Raw genomic sequence first — 18223 nt, 5'->3', positions numbered from 1 at the left:
TGTAGGTAAGCAAGAGTATCATAATTTTACAAGGGCAATCCAGAAAGAGATCGAAGTGCTTTATCTTAAATGTGGGAGGTGGTTTTCTTATCCAGATGGTTAAAACAAAAATAAAACCCACTTCTCCTTCCTGTTTCACCACCAGGGTAATGGAAACAGGTCATTGAGCGGAAGATAGGAGATTAGAAATCCACGAAAATATGAAAGGCTAAGACAATTCCCTTACTTGAAAACCTGAAAGAGGACATGTCACGTGCAACACAGAATTATCACTATTAGTCCATAAAACCTATGAAACCATAAATAAAATACACCAAAAAGCATACAATCATGTCTCTTTGCAAGTAAATTACTCCTAATTATCAATGCACAGTTTGCCAGGCATTTTTATGCAAGCAGTTTTGGAGATACATTGCATGTATGTAATAATGAAACAGTCCATCATATAGTTCAAATTTATTGTTATTATTCATTAATATGAATATTGGTAATATTATGAACGATTATATTGATACAATATTAATATGAATAATAATAAGCAACAGCTTTATTATATTTACTTCCATTAAGAAAATCTTCTCATTATGCAATACATATACCTGAGCAAAACTGCTTGTTTGGATCATCAGGCCTATTAAGACAACATTTGAATTTTATGAACCATTTGAGATTCTTGCTCATTACTAACAGCAGTGAAAGTTCCCCGCAGTACGACAACAACACTCCCTAACCTCCCTGCTCCATCCAAAACTGGGCCAATGAGCACACCTCTGGTGGCTCTAAACCTTTAATGACTTGCTTCCACAAGGTTGACTCTTAAGAACAGCATGCAAGGATTGCAGCAGATTTTCCAGAAGCTCTTAATTAGAACAAGCTGTTTCTTCCAAATGAAACTTATATGGGTTAAACAGCATCAAACCTGAGCATTACTGTGGTGTTAAATATTGGCTTAGCTCTTGAATAACTAGAAGTGACACAACAGGAGGGTAAAGGAAAGGAATTTTTAAAAAGTAGATTTTTAGAGTACTCTCGCAAAGTCTCGCTAATATCCACATTAATTAGTGACCTCCTCACACTGCAATAAATATACTTGTCAGCAAATCTCTAAAAAGAGTGATATACAATAAACAGAAGTCATTCCATGAAGCCAGTCCATTAATTACCATACGCTTTTTCACCATTATTCATCGTATAGACAATAAATGAGCAAGATCATAAGGTTTATTTATCTTTTGACTATTTCCTCCTAGATCATCAATTGTAGGATTTACATTCATGTGCTATAGTCCATCAGTGAAAAGCCTCAGCAGGTTGTAACAACTCAAACAACAAATTCATAAAAAGGGAGAAAATGGAACCTTGCTTTCTTAGTGAAGAACACACAACTAGCAGATTACTGAAAAAACTACTGCTCTAAATGATTCTCCACCAGGTACTAAAACTCAAATATCAGTAATGTCTTCATCAGTGTATGTGTAACCTACTGAAAAAACAATGTTTTGATGGGGGCCAATATATTGCTTTGTAATTTTGTGATTGTATAGTTTTTCAATTGCCTTAGAGAAATGGCATCAGAAAATTGCTTGTTTGAAAAACACTAGTGTACATATGTTGCTCCAAAAGTAATGCCTGCTATTTATTTCCAAGGAAACTACAAGAATACAGAGCGCACAATAACACCTTTTTTTAATATGTCATCACCATTCATTGCACATTTTTGTCAGCGATGAACAAGAGTCTGTGCCCAATGGAAAGCAGCCCATGGTTGAAAAAGCACCACCCACTGCCTCACAGTGCTCACATTTGCTCTTTGGTTTCCATAAGCATTCAGCAAACATCAGTGAATGCCAATGGATGCCATTTTTTCCCCTCATGGAGAAATTCAATGACACTACTTTGCTTCATATGCACTTCCATGTCAGATGCCATTTTGTCAGACAGAACAACCAGAACTGCTGCCATCTGTCACACGGCAACAAAATTTAATGGAATGATGGTGGGAAGGATCAGCCTCTACTGCTATACCACCTACATCCACCTCTGACATCATATAATAAAGTAAGATGTGTTACATTCAGAGCAGCCCTTGTATACTTGAAGACTGACATACAGAATGTCTATTTCCTTTACACTCCGTTATCATTTGGGTGTTCCTCCTCATGCTGCAACAATTTATCTACAATTCTTTTTGTAACTTCAAAAAAAATATATAGGTATCTGCATTGGGAACTGCTGAATCATGGCCTGAACCTCTGATTGATCACCTGAGGTGAGCAGTGAGTCAGCCACAGGAGCACAGATGAAGGCAATTCAGCTGTGCTGTGGGAAGGGGTGGAGCCTGGCAACATCTCTGCAGCTCAAATCTTGGTGATTCAGTACTGATATACTTTTTGGAAATGCTGAGGACATAGTTCCTTCATAACATTGTTCATATTTGTGTTCTCACAAACATGCTTATCAAGCTCTGCTATACTTCTGTCAATGCAATATAGCACAAAATAGGGAAATCTAGCTTGCAAGCTAGCAAAATTTGAAAATGCATCAAATTTAATTTTTCATTTTTGTTTACTATAAAATATAAAATAAGAATTAAAACTCAAAATCTATCATTCTATTATTAGGATTATTTTTCAATGAAAGGTCATTGAATACTTGAGTAGAAATAAAGCTCCCGTCTTCAAAAATCTTGTACTCTAATGAAATTTACCTTGCACTCAATTTTGATAATTGGAAGTTATCAATATCTATCCAGATTTTTACTTGTTACTGATTATTTAATCAAGTGCCCATTCATTTCATATAATTGTAGCTTTGTTATTTTTTTAAATGATTTGTCTCTGAAGTTTCCTTTCTTCTTTAGGATTTAACTATTCTCATCAATTTTGAAAATCTGGTCATTAGCCACTTATTAAAATGGGAATTTTAAAAAGCAGTTGAAGGTGAGATATCCATACATAACTGCAAATTGCACATCTAAGCTCCCCATAGGAATTTCTGGAAATCCCAATTGAAGGATGAAAAAAAATAAATCACTGTGATGTCTTTCTGAAATATGTAACCCAAGCTGTAGTCTCCCAAGAAATTCTTAATCGTGGTTTAAAGCAATACAAGGAACACCTATGCCAACTCCACCACAGTACGTGGTGGAAGACAGAAGAGCTTGTCTTCTGTCATTATTATGCTGTAGGCGTTACTTTATTGCTGTTATAGTTGTTTTTACATACTAGGACAGTACCTTAATCTTGCTCCAGTCATATTTTCCTACCTATTGATATAAGAATATGCAATGTAATAAAAATGATCTATCCCTTCCACCAAATAGTCTCCATAAAGTGGCAGCAAAGAAACCTGAAATCGTCCCCTAATAAAAGTAACTATCACAAAGCTCCCTTCTTGAAGGAAACGTCCCAGTTCCATGCTGGAAATAATGGAAAACTAGAAGCTTGATTATTATTTTGTTAGATTAGCATACAATGCAGCTATGATTCCAGATGAAAATAGACAGCAGGGGACTTGGGGGTGGAAGTAGGTCTCAAGTATTTGTGGGGTTTTTTGGCTTTTTTTACTTGAACATAGCCATAGCCATGATCTCAGTTCAAAATTCAAAGCACAGCTCTAGTACGCAGTACATAAAGATGTCTGTAGCACAAAGTACTGAATCAGAGAAAGGAAAGCACATCCCATCCTACAGTGGTGACATGAGTTATTTGCATAGTTGCCACAAAAGTAATAATTACACTGTAACTCAATGGGAACAATGGTAATTTCACAGTAGCTTGTGTTGTTGTTATCACCCTATATCCTGATAACTGTGAAATTAATTTGTGGCACCACTGTATGTGTCAGCTTTAAGCTGTTCCCTAGGTAACATTACGCTACCATAGAGAAGGAATGCTTGGCAGTAAAACGGGTAGCAGCAGATTGATTATACAAAAAGAATCTTCTCTCTACATACAAATAACTTGGCAATCAGTGAAGATGAGAAAAATCCTTCTTCTAGAAAAAAAAAAAAGCAATAAATGTAATTCTATTAACTGACCATTATCCACTAACTGAAAAAATGCAAAGGTAAAACAAAACAAGTAGATTGTATTTAGTGCCTTTGACCCATTGTTCTAACTGCAGCCAGGAAGCAGAATAAAAATGCTGAACATTTCTTCTCCCTTCTGCTAGCCATTTTCCACATTAACCACTAAATGACAATTTAAGTGCAAATACACAGCACTAAGTTGCATACTCAGGAAGGCAACAACAGCAGAGGTTATGCTTTCACAAATAATTCTAACTTCAGCTAGAGAAGCACTGTCCTTTGACCTCCTGAACACTCCATGTTATTATGCTGTGCTACTACTACAAAAATGGACTTCCACACTGAGTATAAAGGATGACTTCTGCCATGCATGGAAATGATTATAAGTTTGCTGGTGAAAATTCAGTGCATTAAGGACTGAAGCTCAGGAAAACATTAAATTACGGGATTGAAGGAGGGAACATATTACTATTTCATAACAATAAATAAAATGCAGAGTTTAATCTTTCAAGTCTGCTTGGTGATGCAGTAGATATGCATGACATTGGATGGAAGATTGATAATACTTTTACAAAGAATTTGGATGTTTCTTGCTTTTAATCCAGGCATGTTTACACAGCCTTAGAAATCCATACTGTAACACCTTCTTCTTTCACTGTATTTTTGGCCATAAGAAAAAGTGGCAAAAAAAAAAATCACAGCATGTTACATACACAGATGCAGTGGTTCAACTGGAGTTTAGTGACAGAAAAAGCAGCACCTCTGTGTCAGTGCCAGTCATCAAAGCAAACCAAGGTGTTGAGCAGACACTCTGATCCAGGGTATCCAGGGACAAGCATGTTTTGTTGCTCTGTAGTTTTGATCTTTATCTCTGACTGATCCTCCTTTTGTGATTGCTACCACACAATACTGTCCCCAAAACCCCTGACAGGTGATGTACAAATGTGTTATTTTGTATGTGTGGGGGGATCTTTTACCAACCTGAAATAAAGCTTCCAGAGTTCTAAAAGCAGCTGTAGGGGCATCAAGCCAGCTTGGAAGGTCTCAAGTGTGTATTCTTCATTAAATGTTGGCACATGCCATGCCAAATTATGTCACTGCTGAGAGGAAAATTTTGACCAACCTATACTCAATTATTCATCTGGAAGGCATTCTTGATCACTGCTGCTACATACCAAGTTCAACCTGTATTCTTGCCAAATCAGCACGTGCCCTCAATCCACTCAGCTCTCACTCTTCCGCCCCTCACCACTGCGTGAGCCAATTCCAGTGAACAAGGACCCTTCGACCCAGACAACATTCACAACACACTTTTGCAGCCAGCAAGCTCGCTACATTAACTGCATGGACAGTTGGCTTGTGCTCTTGATGCTGGTAGGAATTACTGAAGGATTCCCTTTAGTACTGATCCCTTCTTCCAGTCCCATTAATAGCTGTCTGCAGTTACCTCTGCTTTGTTAGCCCAGTGCAGAGCCTCGATGCTTGGCTAAACCACTACTCACTTTTCTCTCACACACGACACTATCTCTTTAAAGAGCATTGGCCAAGACATTGGATGTTTTTTTGTTATAGTTCTTTTTATTTTTAACCTTGTGATTCTTTTCTGTTCTTTTTTTTTTTTTTTTTTTTTTCTTTTAACATACTTATACATCAGATGTCAGTGCTGAAACTACCCCAATCAGCTGAAACAAATATACTTCCCGTAAAGATAAATGCTGTCAGTGACAAACAGTCTTGCACTTGCTGGATCAGTGCTGTCAAAGGCATGCAGAAATACTTCAGAAAAAGACACATGTATGGAACAACAGATCTCTGGAAAGCTTTAGAAGCTAGTAGCAGTTACTGCTTTTACTGTAAACCAAAACTCAATATTGTAAAGAACATTTCAGTAAGATATCAGATACTCTTCTTAGAAAAATGATTGAGAAAAGTAGTAGGGTTTCTAAAAAAAGTATCTAAGATTAGAAACGTTACCTTTATAATAAAATACAACCAGACAAGTGCAGAACTGGTATTATTACCTATAGCAGCACTCAAAAACCTGTTCAAACTAAATGATATCCTCAATCTGGTGCTCACAAAAAAACCCCATTAGGAGCGATTTACTAAAACACCTTTAAGAACTGGTTGTTCCACATTATGCTTTAAACATTCTGGGAGATAGCAGGGAGGAGCTTCTAGAATCAGTCCCGTGCTATTTAAATGTGCGTGTTTTCCTGACATATGATTCTTCAAAAATGTAAATAATATTAACATATCTGCATAGTAAAAGGTGACAATGACAGTGTCTTCTAATAGGATACAGACACTACAGAGCAGCAGCAGGTAACAAAGAAGGAAAATTGTTTCAGCCTTTCCAATGACCAGTGACAGTTCAAGAGGAGTGCAATCTCTATCCAGAACAGATGCTGCTCCCTCAGCTGCCAACCCTTAACTGAGCCCTCCAGGCTCCACCCCTTCCAGTCATTCAGATGCATTACTTGCCTGCCTTCTCACCTGATGTTAAACCATTGGTTCTGGCTGTGACCTGGCAATTTTCTGTAGCACCTTTGAGAGAATTGTAGCAGGTTGACTGCTGAACCCAGTACAACAGTAACATCGTCTGCCTTGAAGTTAAGTATTTATTTGGGAAATAGCTCTAACATGATGGAAAAATTAATAAAAATTATACCAAGAGCAAAAATTCTAGGAGATTATCTAACTTTCAACATCTCAATGGTAAAGTCGCTACTGAGAAAGATACCTCACAATCTCTGGTTTCTTCCTACTTGTCAAATTGCTGATTTGTTACTAGTTCTCTAAGCATCAAGAAGAAATGAGACAGCCTGTTGACATTTTTCTGAAATAATTTGACCAAATTAATGGAGCAGTTCTTTCAAGTTTCATCAGGCTACTCGAAAAAGAATGTATGTGAGCTCTATCCATATATAAATTATGCTCAATCACTAGAAGTGCAACACTGTAAATGCATCATCTACAGAGACACTTGTTCAAATACCTCTTAGAATACTTTAATGTCTCAAAATTAAGATACAAACTCTTTGCAATGAAACATCAAATAGATTTCATAAAACAATTATCTCACACATTCAACCAGAGTTATTAGCCAGCACATGAAGTCTTAGAGTAACTTCCATTGCACTTCCAGTCAACTGTAAACTTGATGCATTACCTTGGAAGAATGCCACATTTCCCACTGTGCTAAACTTACTGAAACAAATAGAAAGCAGCATTTCTGCGTTACATCCCTACTCTACTATTGTGTAATTGGACCACACTGCAGGAACAACACTTTATTTTACAAACATTGAGTTACCATTATCAACTCCTGGTTTCACACTCTCAGCACAAGAGTAATGAATTCTTATCTTACACTGAGAATTAAATGAATATGATAGAAAAAAATACCAAGAGTTACATTTCAAAGCTCTGTTTGCAGCTATAATTTTAAGAAAAAACACACTTCATATATTACATCGTTATACCAAGTACACAGTAAAATGTTTAGCATCACCAACATCAAAAAATTTCTCAGGCCTTTCCAGTTTAGGGGTAAGTTTTCCACTCATCTCATACCTGAGTAGAATTTTTAAAAATTATCATAGAAACGAAGAATATACAGCTTTATATTCACTGAAATATATCTATTTCAGCTAGAAAAGAGCAAAAATATTTATTGTGTAGCTCCTGCTGGATAAAAGTCTTCCTGTATTAGAAAAAAAAAAAAAAATCGGGGATTTTATCTGCAACTAGATGAACAGTGGTCCTTTCCTAGAGTATTTTAAGCAGCACTTTGCCATGACTTAGCCAGCTAAGGAAGGTACCTCTGGAGTGGCTAGGAGTCTGGTGACACCGCATACCCTAGAACAGCTATACCCACATAAGCAAGCTATGTGGCACCTAAAGCAGTTCAGGGCTTACCTGAGTGCCAAACAAAATTTCAACAGCAAACTCTGATAGAAGACGTTCTCCTTTCAAGTAGCTCCTTTTCAGCACTGCAGATGGAAAGTGTTTCCCCAAAATTTTGAAGTCAAATAACCAATGGTACAGTACTGATGTTAGTTTAACATTTTATACAACTAAATTATTGAAAAAAAATAAAATAGGGTCTCACTATTTAAATTTAATGTTCCACCAGAACATTGTTTCATGAAAAATCTCTTCTTACTCTCCTGAATAGCCTCAAGTATGTAAACAGGATTTAGGTTCAGAAGTCCACAGGGGAAGCAGAGATTAACTTCGATGAAAGCTAAGTATCTTGGGACACACAGTTGGACCCAATTTAATCTCTGAAATGCCTTCATCACAGTACAGAAAACATTTCTAAGAAAATGAAGATTTGTTTTTATCTCCAGAACCTCAGCACCCAGTATGGTATAAAGTAGCAAAAAAAAAAACAAAAAAAAAAAAAAACAAAAAAAAAGCATAGCTACTAATTTTCATTATAACTAAAGAATTCTAAACAATTATGATAACTATGATCTGGTGACAATGAACACACTAAGATATCACCAGATGATCAAGCATTTCTGAATGAAGACTATTTTATCCTTAATACCAGCTCTGCTTTGTATGCTGAAGTTCAAGGAGAATACAGTCAGAGATGCCCAAAGCAATGCAAAGCCCAATGACTTTAAACAGGCATGATGAAGATAAGAAGAGGAAAAACAGATTGTATTTTTAGAGATACTTGAAAACTACAGTAAATGCCTGGAAAGAACCCAGAGCAGATATTTAAAACAGTATTTGTAATGACGGACTGTTGTTTTTTTTTTTTTTGAGTACGTGTGTAGACTGACTACAGTAGTAATTAAATTCACGACTTACAGATAAAACAGCATGAGCTTCGACAGCTTGAACTGAAACACTAGGCTCCTTTGACAAAGTTGTGACACACTCAGCTTCTGTTTGTGTCCCAGACATTTTTTTTTTTTAAAGGTCTAAAATGCCATAAGCCACTTTCTAACTAAATTGCCCAATGCTCCTCAACATGAAAGAACAAGTGTCAATGATCTACAGAGAGCCATTGTTAATGGTAGCAAAAAAAACAAATCTAAGAAATATTCCTAAAACCTTGCATTTTAAAAGTAGCAAAAAGGGAATTCGTAGAGGGAACTCAAGATTCTCTAATGCAATTTTCTGCTCTAACAGTTTGCAGATGAGTGACTATTAGTCACTGAAAAAGGTATGACACTGCACCCACTGCAAGGCATCTTTGGAGTCTTTGTGGTGAGCCATCTGCCACAGTGGTTTTCAAAATCTCTTTCAGAACCAACATCAGACAACATCTCCTGCAGTTTGCTAAAAGCAAAATTTTTTGACTGTCACCCATTTTTTTCTTTAAATTATAAAACTAAATGGCTCAAAAGCAGAAACAGGCTCCCACTCCCTTGAAGTGACACAAAAGTGAGGTCTATTTTTCCCTCCTCTCCCCCACAAAACAGTTTGCAGGGACAGTTCTGATGTGTTTGCTGTGCAGAGCACATGCAGAAGCCCAAACAAGCAGGTTCCTCAACATTTTGTAGTTTGCACTGCATACTTGTTTTTTAAATCCCCAGGCTTTAACTGCAAACCAGTGTGCACTCATTAAATCACGGAACCCCTTACAGTGCAATTTCTTTGGGTTTTGCCCAGCCATAGAAACTATTTGTCAAATACATCTGAGAGTCTAGACCATATTAAAAGCAGCTTGATTATTACTAACCCCAGCTTACACAGTTGTCAAGACAACAGAGTGAATATCATCATTAACAGAAACTGCTTCTATAAAACTGGAAATCATAGCTGAAGCTTCACTCCCATGCTCACATTATCCAAAATATGCAAATATACGAATGCAAAAGAAAATTCCAAATGAAGTTTGATGCCTTTTTAGACTGATCTAAACAGACAAGTAAACTTTCTCTCTCTCCTTTCCCACTTGTAAATATGAAATGTGTTTAAATCTTCCTTTATTAACACAGAGTCTGTACAAAAATATTCAGCTTTAATTTTCACTTGCAAAGCTTTCATGCATACTAATTCAGCCAATGTTCACAAGACAGATCGCACATTTATGCACCTACAAGGAAGACCCATTCACATATATAACATCTCACCAGTCTCACTGATGGCTCACTGCCATAAGCCACCACACTGCCAGACTCACAGGAGGCTAGCCACTGTGGCTTCAGCTGTCTGACACCAAGTCCATGCAACATACACTAGAAGTAGGCCTAAAGCATATTGCCAGTAGAGTGTTCAGGAGCAAGGTACCATAATTTAAGATGCAATAAAATATGCGTTGCCTGTCATGCAGCCATGCCCCTCAGGAAGTCTACAAATGTACAATACTATGAGGAATGGCCGATACTCTGTGCTGCTCTTCAGAGGGCATTCACAAGCTCACAGAAACAAGCTAACAGGAATCTCATGAAGTTCAAAGAAAAAGAGGTATGTTACATCCTGCCCCTGGGAAAGAACAACTCCAGGCAGCTGGCATCTGGAAAGCAGCTCTGCAGTCAGATCCTTCTGGGCCTGGAGGAGAAGGTGAAAGTCAGCCAGCAACACCTCTGCAGCAAGGCCAGCAGACCCTGTGCCATGCTGGTCAGTACTCACCAGCAGGCCAAGGAGGGGGATTTACTTAAGCTTTGTCATTACATTAAAATATAATAAACCTTTTGGACTATATTAACAAAAAAAACACTCAAATTCAATTGAATGCTTTATAGAATTACCTGCAAATAAAAGTAAACTAAATTCTTGCAATACCACTCTATCCTAACTAATCTCATTATTTCATTCAAGGTCTAAAATATCATGAAGTAAAACTAGAGAAATTTCACATTTTATGATTTTCCAGAAAGTTTATTTTTGTATATATTTAAATATAAACAAGAGCAATTATTTTCCTCTACTCCCTAATTTGAATATCATCTGAAGAGCTGGAAGAAAATAAGACCCCGCTAGGTTATTGATGTTTATGTGAAACACAGTAACATTCATAAGAGAGAAATATACTGAAATACATATTAAATTGACTATTTTTCTCAAAGAGAAATTTAAAGTGGAAGGTCTAGTTCCAAACAGGAGCACTAGGGAAAAACGTTCATTGTCTCTCTCATCAGGCCAAAAAGTAGTACTACTCTGGGAAATCAGAGAGTATTTGGGCAGACTGCCCACTAAACTTACGGCTCATCTGAGATTACATATATCTGCTTAGCTATCCAGCTAGGATTATCTGTTGTTGTTTTCATGTCCATATGACTCCAGCGCTTTTATGCAACACGGAGCCCTCTCTGCCTTCTTCCCTAACCAAAAGGAGGCAAGTATCTCAATACCTGTCTCAGCAAATCTATATCCTCCCACACCAGCTCCAAAGTCCACTACAGCAATGGGAAAGCAGAGTGAACTTTCATCTCTAAAAGATGAATTGCTGGACTAAAGTAGGTTACAGGTAATCTTGGATCCAAATAGGAAAAAAAAAGCATCCATCAAAGTACTGTGGTTTAACCTGGCAGGTAGCTCAGCAGCACACACTTGTTTGCTTACCCTCCCCTTCCCAGTGGGATGAGGGAGAGAATTAAAAAAAAAAAAAAAAAAAAAACACAAAGTAGAACTTGTGGGTTGTGATAAAGCTATTTACTAAGATAGAAAAAAGGAATACAATAGTAGTTATGACTGCATACTATCTACAAACACATAAGCAATGCACAAGCAATTCCTTACCATCCTCTGATCAACAAAGAACTACATTACATTGAGGGCAATTAAGAGAACTCCAGTACTACACAATATCTTTCAGACTTTAAAATCAATTACTATCAGAACGGTTTGTAAGCTACCAAAAATGACCAGGATACAAACGTAGGGGTTAGTAGTGCACTTTCTATTTTGTGTGATGTAGAAAATTCTTGTGATCTTACATGCTCCTTGTAACAGATGCATGACCTTTGAAACGATAAAGATCCCTCCTCTAGTGAATGTTTATCACCAAAGAGCTGTCAGCTACCAAGTTTTAAAATGATTAACTATGCTGAGTCATGTACTGCAAAACACCACAAACCACCCATGGAATGTTGACCAGCGACATGAAATCCAGCTTGGGGAAAATACTAAAAGTAGCTTCACACACCATATGTTCCCTAAATCCTTATTATAAGTCATTTTTCATTTACTGGCACTACAGGAAAGATCTATGTATACAGAGGACTGACCACGCAGTCAGTCTTTTAAGTGTAGGAAACAAAGAGCAAGAAATCAAAATTAGAAAGGCTAATGACTTTCAGAAAGGAAAGAATATAATTGGAAGGTAATAAGCAAGGCTTTTAAATAGGCAAGTTACATTTCACATCACAGTACCTTTACAAACAGTTATTCATAGCAGTGTTCATAAGCCAAGAGCATCATGAACATCAAGTCATTCACAGTCATGAAAATAAAGTCATTCACAAACATTCATAAACGTAAAGGGATTACGAACAGAATCAAAGAAAATGGCTTTAATTAGTTTTTCAAGCTTCTCCTCAATATTATTGTTGTTTGTACTTTTTACTGTGCAACTCTGAGAAGTTAATCATATCGGGCAAGTGAAATGATTTATTGTATATTACTACCCAACTTTCAAAACTTAATAAAACATGTTTGTCCAATTTTATCACACATAGATAATACTAAAATTAAAAACCTTTCTGAATGTACTTAGCAAATTATTTTAGAAACTCTTTCTCTATTCTGCCTCCTTTCATCCACTGATCATTCCCTATTTTGAGCACTATAGCTCATGAGTTTCTTTGGAGTCCTGTAACAAAATACTCTGCAATGCAAATAAGGGCAGCAAGAAAAAACTGACTTACTGACAACTTTTAACCCCCCTCTAATAAGTAGTAGATGATATGAGAGTATTAAACAGAATATGCATCCGTACAGTATATGAAATACCAGATGCATTTTAAAATTCTATTAACAAAACCAAAATCATGTAAAAACAGTGATCTGAGTACGTAGGCCACCACATACTTAAAAATCAAATCCGATTTAGAAGCAGACACAGGTTTTGTTCAAGCAGCACTGTAGAATTTCTTTAACACTTACAGAATTTAGATGAACAATATTTTCATTCACTCACAGTTTAGTATAAATATAAAGCAAGGCACCCCTTAAGCATTTTAAATAACAAATTAAACATTTACGTTTTTTACTGTGCAGTCAGGCTTAACATTTATGCAGCTTCAAAACCAAAGTACAGCCTCAAGGGAAGCCTCTCCACTGACAAATTAATACCTTAGAGAATAGAGCTGAATGGTGGCAATGAACTCATTTGTTCCCCCAATAATGAAGAATGACTCTTTCTTTACCACATCTGTGACTGTTGCTATGGTGACCCAGACTTACCTCATTGCTTCTCGAAGTGCTCCTCGCTCACTAAGAGTCGTGTGCTTGATGTCATCAAAATTATTTTCTAGTTTCTCACAGTTCTGCAACAAATGCAAGAACCCATGTAAGTCTCTGCAGCAGTATATTGTACATGCATTACCATTATCCAGCATCATGCAAACAAAACTGATTTATATGATGTAATCTCACAAATTATGCATTCTGTTTTAATTATACAGTAGTCATTAAAAAGGCACTGAGAACTCAAAGTAAACACGAATCTTCTTACATGGTTGTCATGGAAATCATCTTATAAATGTTCCATAATTAAATGTATAGATTTTACACTTAAAAAAAAAAAAAAGAAATTAAAATTCTCCTTTACAAGTACACAAAGCAACACAGCATGCAGAAAAGAATAAAAACCTAAATGTGAATTTAAAATAAGTTATAAATTCTGTCCCAATGAAACAGGCAGTGTTGTTAGAACAAACCAAGCTTTATTAACACAATTTTGAATATGATAAGAACTAAAAAGATTGTTTATAGAGACCTCAACCATTTAATATATTTTCCAGATTAGAATTCACCAATACTTCTAAAGCTGATATGAAGACAAACATTTTGTGACAATAAAATAAATAAAATCTCCCTATCTTCTGTTATTTTTAACTGTGCAAATGGTTACATTACTTCAGAGTGCTGACACTTTCCTTCTACTCCCATACAGGCAGTAAAATTGATTCAGAAGATGCTGGGTAATACAGAAATTTGCATCTGTACAAAGTGAGTGTGAAACACAGCAAACGACTTCTCTGATCATCTGCACCATCCATAGGACTTTATATGCTCGAGGCTCTGAGGTATCGCTGTCCTCTGCAATACTTTCTGCCAGTACCAAAACTTACCTCTGGGAGGCATAACTTTGCCACATGGGTTGAGAAGCAACACAAGTTGCAAGCACCATTAACAGTTATTATCACTAACAACTAGAAAGGCAGCATTATCAGGCTCTTTAAGCAGGATCTTTAGATAGAGCATGTGAACTGTTAGTTGGTTATATGCTTTCACTCGTCTTAATATCTGAATTAATTTTGAAGTCCATATCTACAGTTATAATAAATACAGTAAATTATCTATTATTTCTTTTGTGTATTGATTCTTTATAGTTATACTCAATTAGAAGTTACAAGAGCATTACTGGAGAGGAAATAATTAGATATTTGTCAATGACCTAAGAAGGCATCTTAATTTGTCCAGTTATTTCTAAATTTAATTGTAGATGTTTTAATACAAAGTTTTAATTCTTCAACAATACGCTTCTGAACAGTAGAAATGAAGAAGTCTACATTCAGAACTCTCCATTCTTCTTCTCCAGTACAAAAATGAAATCATAGAATCATTAAGGTTTGGAAATACCACTAAGATTATCTAGTCCAACCGCCCACCTACCTCCAATATTACCAGTAAACCATGTGGTTAAGCACCGCATCAACCCTTTCCTTGAAGATATTGAGGGTTGGTGACCCCACACCTCCCTGGGCAGCCTGTTCCAGTGTCTCATTAATCTGAGGTGAAATTCTTCCTAATGTCTGATCTGAACCTCCCCTGATGCAACTTGGGGCCATTACCTCTTGTCCTACGATTCATGACTTAAGTAGAAGTAAATCTTATGGCTAATCTGATATTTTTGTTTATATTACAATCAGATGTCCTTTGTATGGACAAATCCTACTCAAAAACTTAAAGGGATTTCACAAAACAGGGAAGCTCATTTAAAAATATGCAAAAGAAACCCAAACTGACAATGCTAATATAGAACAAAATCCAGATTTATCAGTACTAAACTGAGAGCATCTGTGCAAGCATACAATCAAATTTCACATCCTTCAGGAAAACAGATCAAGGGAAACAACATATGGAATATTGCTCCAAGCACTGAAAGACTAAAGCCCGTTTATTAACATTCTTGTGCCACTGGCAACTCACCACAGGTTCAGGAAAATCTGAGCATCATGCAGTTCATTTCTCTTGACGTTATGATATAAAGCATGTAGAGAACTGACAAAGGATCGAAAGCTCAGATTTTATCAAGCAGAACTAAATCCTCTCTATATCCCACAATCTAAAATAACTGATGGTGTTTAAGTGGGAAACACTAAAATAAGTCACTGAATCCTTTTCAGTTGGTGTTTCTCATTTGCCTATATGGACCACTCTGTATTAATCAGTTGAAGGGCAACAAGGGTGGCCAGTACCTAAAGAAAACTCCGTAATCACATACATTTGCACAAATATTCCTTAAAACAAAAAAAAAAAAAAAAAAAAAAACACGTAAGAATGTGGAAGTAAATAGAAAACCCAGAACAAGCAATGGAATATAGTTTAAAGATTCAAATAGTAAATGTTATAATAGTTCATTTGGCAAGATTATGAATTTTTACCAATTTTACAAACTATTCTGGACAATATCACATTTACCTTTCTCAGCTACTTTCACCTAAATAGTTCTCATCCGAAGTACAGCAGCTGGAAAACCTGTAGTTTTGCTGCTAGGAAAAAATGACCTAACCACTAAGGCAGATGCAAACCCTCTAAAGGAAGATGACCTCACATTACAATCACTTACTGCTTAAGTACTGAAGAAGTAACTTCTGATAATAGCTACTATTATTTTCCAGTTACAGGTGCAGTAATACAGTAATCCAGATCTCTTAATGATAAGAGAAGTCTGAAAGACTAAAAATAAGCACAGCTACATGTCTATTAATGTTGTTTATTCACGGGTCTGAGCATCAGTTTGCACACTATGTTTCTAGACCCTCTTAAAAGGATATCAGTCAATAAGAAAGGTCCCAATATGTATGACATTCTGAGCACAATAATACACTGAAGAACACAAATGGTGAAACTTCAGTAGACCATGACCAAGATCAGTTTTACATTACTAAATTTAAATCAGTAGCAAAACCTACACACATTCTATTATCCATGTGTAACATGATGTAAAGCGTAGCAACGGCAGCAGAGTAGCAAGGCTGCAGCAAATGAGGACTTGCTCAAATGTAATAGCCATGAGCTCAGAAATAAAGAAGCTGTTTACTTTAGGAAGGCTTTAGATACAAAGGGATCTCCAGCAAGATACCTTTACCCCCACTGCCAGCCCTTAAATGAGGTCAGGGAAGCAGTGGATCCCAGCTCCACCTCTTCTGGTCACCCAAGGGCATTACATGTACCTGAGCTCCCGAGTTGGCCCTACCTTCCACCAGGTGCTCAATCACTGCTTCAAGCCATGACTTAGCATTTCTTCTACACCATGCTACTAACTAGATTAATATGTGTATATATATATTGCAAAGGGAAGAATGTTTTGGTCCGTCATACTTTACAGATTTAAGTATAATGAGCAATTAAACCTCCAGGTGTTTAGTTTCCAGCAACAATTCAAGTAGAAAATTCAAAATACAAACAATGAAAAAATTGATTTTAGAAGCTTACAGCCAATTAATTTCTTTGGGTATAGATAACATCTAGAAATTTTAACTCTGCAGTTGAATAATTATTTTACTCTATACACCCTGTATGCTATCACTGTTGGCAGATTTATAGTACTGTATGACACTAAACTAAATAATACCTTTGAGACGTTCAGGATGAAAAATAAGTAGACAGATACAGTTAGGGACACAGCTATCATAAATCAAACTATCACTGCATGTCAAAAAGCCACAAAAATCTAAATTCTTTTTTTCCTATAGCATAAACACTTTGAGGTTTTCAAATGAGCCAAAAATCAAGAGAGAGGGGAACAGTTTTGATACATATAAATGAAAAGCTTATTGATCATTTGAGATCTTAACTAAAGCTACATGATAACTAGTTAAAAAGGCAGCTGTGCACTAAATGTCCACAAGTATGTGGCATTTCACACAGTGTACTGGTGGAGCATCTAATCAGAAATCGGGAAGATGAACAATGAGTGTATGAAGATAATGAAATAAAATTAATGCACAAATTGGAAAGCTTCTTTTACTATAAACATAAAGCGATGACTTTTTCCTTACTTCAACTTATTCTTGTTAAAAAAAAACAGTAAGCTTTTGGAGGAGGGACTATGTGCTCATAAATGTATTTTCTCAGACATGGCAATTGATAATTGTAACATCCTGGTATCAACTTAATAGTATTCTGTTTTTAAAAGTCTGAAGACAGCAACTACCAAGTTGAAAATACTGATACTTTTTGGCACTTGTTGATCTAACCAGTTAGCTCACACAACTGGAAAATATAAAGAATCACTATTTCTAAATAAAATTCTAGGATTCTGGAAAAAGTGAAGTCATACACTTAAAAAAAAAAAAAAAAAAAAAGACTCTAAATGTTTGTCAGATTAGTTTCCTTATTTTCCTGTGTTTCTGCAAAGCCCTCTTTGCTTGACTGTGTCAGAGAAAGACGATTGTTGATTTGGGGTAGTGGGTCTAACACAAAACTCAGAAACCAAAATCAGTCTATTGCCAGGTATCACCAATGAGGATAAGCATGAAACACAAAAACATTGCTGTGACAGGCCTAAAACCTTCAAGATGACCACAATTTAAACTCACCCATTCTGCAATACAGCTCTGATAAAAATGACCCCACTTCCATCCAAATCAACTACAAATCTTCCATCCAGCCAAATAAGAGCAAGATCATACTAACCCATATCCTGCTCTATCCTGGAATACTTCATATAAGACTTTCAAAAGCATTAGTATTACAGATAATGTCTTGGACACATTTCTAGATAGTTGAGAAAAAATCTTTTGATCTGACAACAGAATAAGACCTACTCTAAGA

The 18223-nt window shown here is 36.2% G+C and overlaps 1 protein-coding gene across 1 annotated transcript in view; it reads right to left on the bottom strand.

Annotated features, from left to right (window-relative positions):
- The window catches only part of DPYD (dihydropyrimidine dehydrogenase), a 317439-nt gene that overhangs the window by 262875 nt on the left and 36341 nt on the right, over positions 1-18223 (bottom strand). The window contains exon 3 of the mRNA XM_085231702.1: positions 13403-13485. Within this exon, the coding sequence (XP_085087828.1) occupies positions 13403-13485 (83 nt within the window). The remainder of the gene's footprint in view (positions 1-13402; positions 13486-18223) is intronic.

The sequence above is a fragment of the Meleagris gallopavo genome, chromosome 10 (genome assembly GCF_905368555.1).
Source record: "Meleagris gallopavo chromosome 10, MGAL_WU_HG_1.1, whole genome shotgun sequence".
NCBI classification, from domain to species: Eukaryota; Metazoa; Chordata; class Aves; order Galliformes; family Phasianidae; genus Meleagris; species Meleagris gallopavo.
The sequence above is the reverse complement of the archived record's forward strand: the minus strand, read 5'-3'. Positions and strand labels throughout refer to the sequence as shown.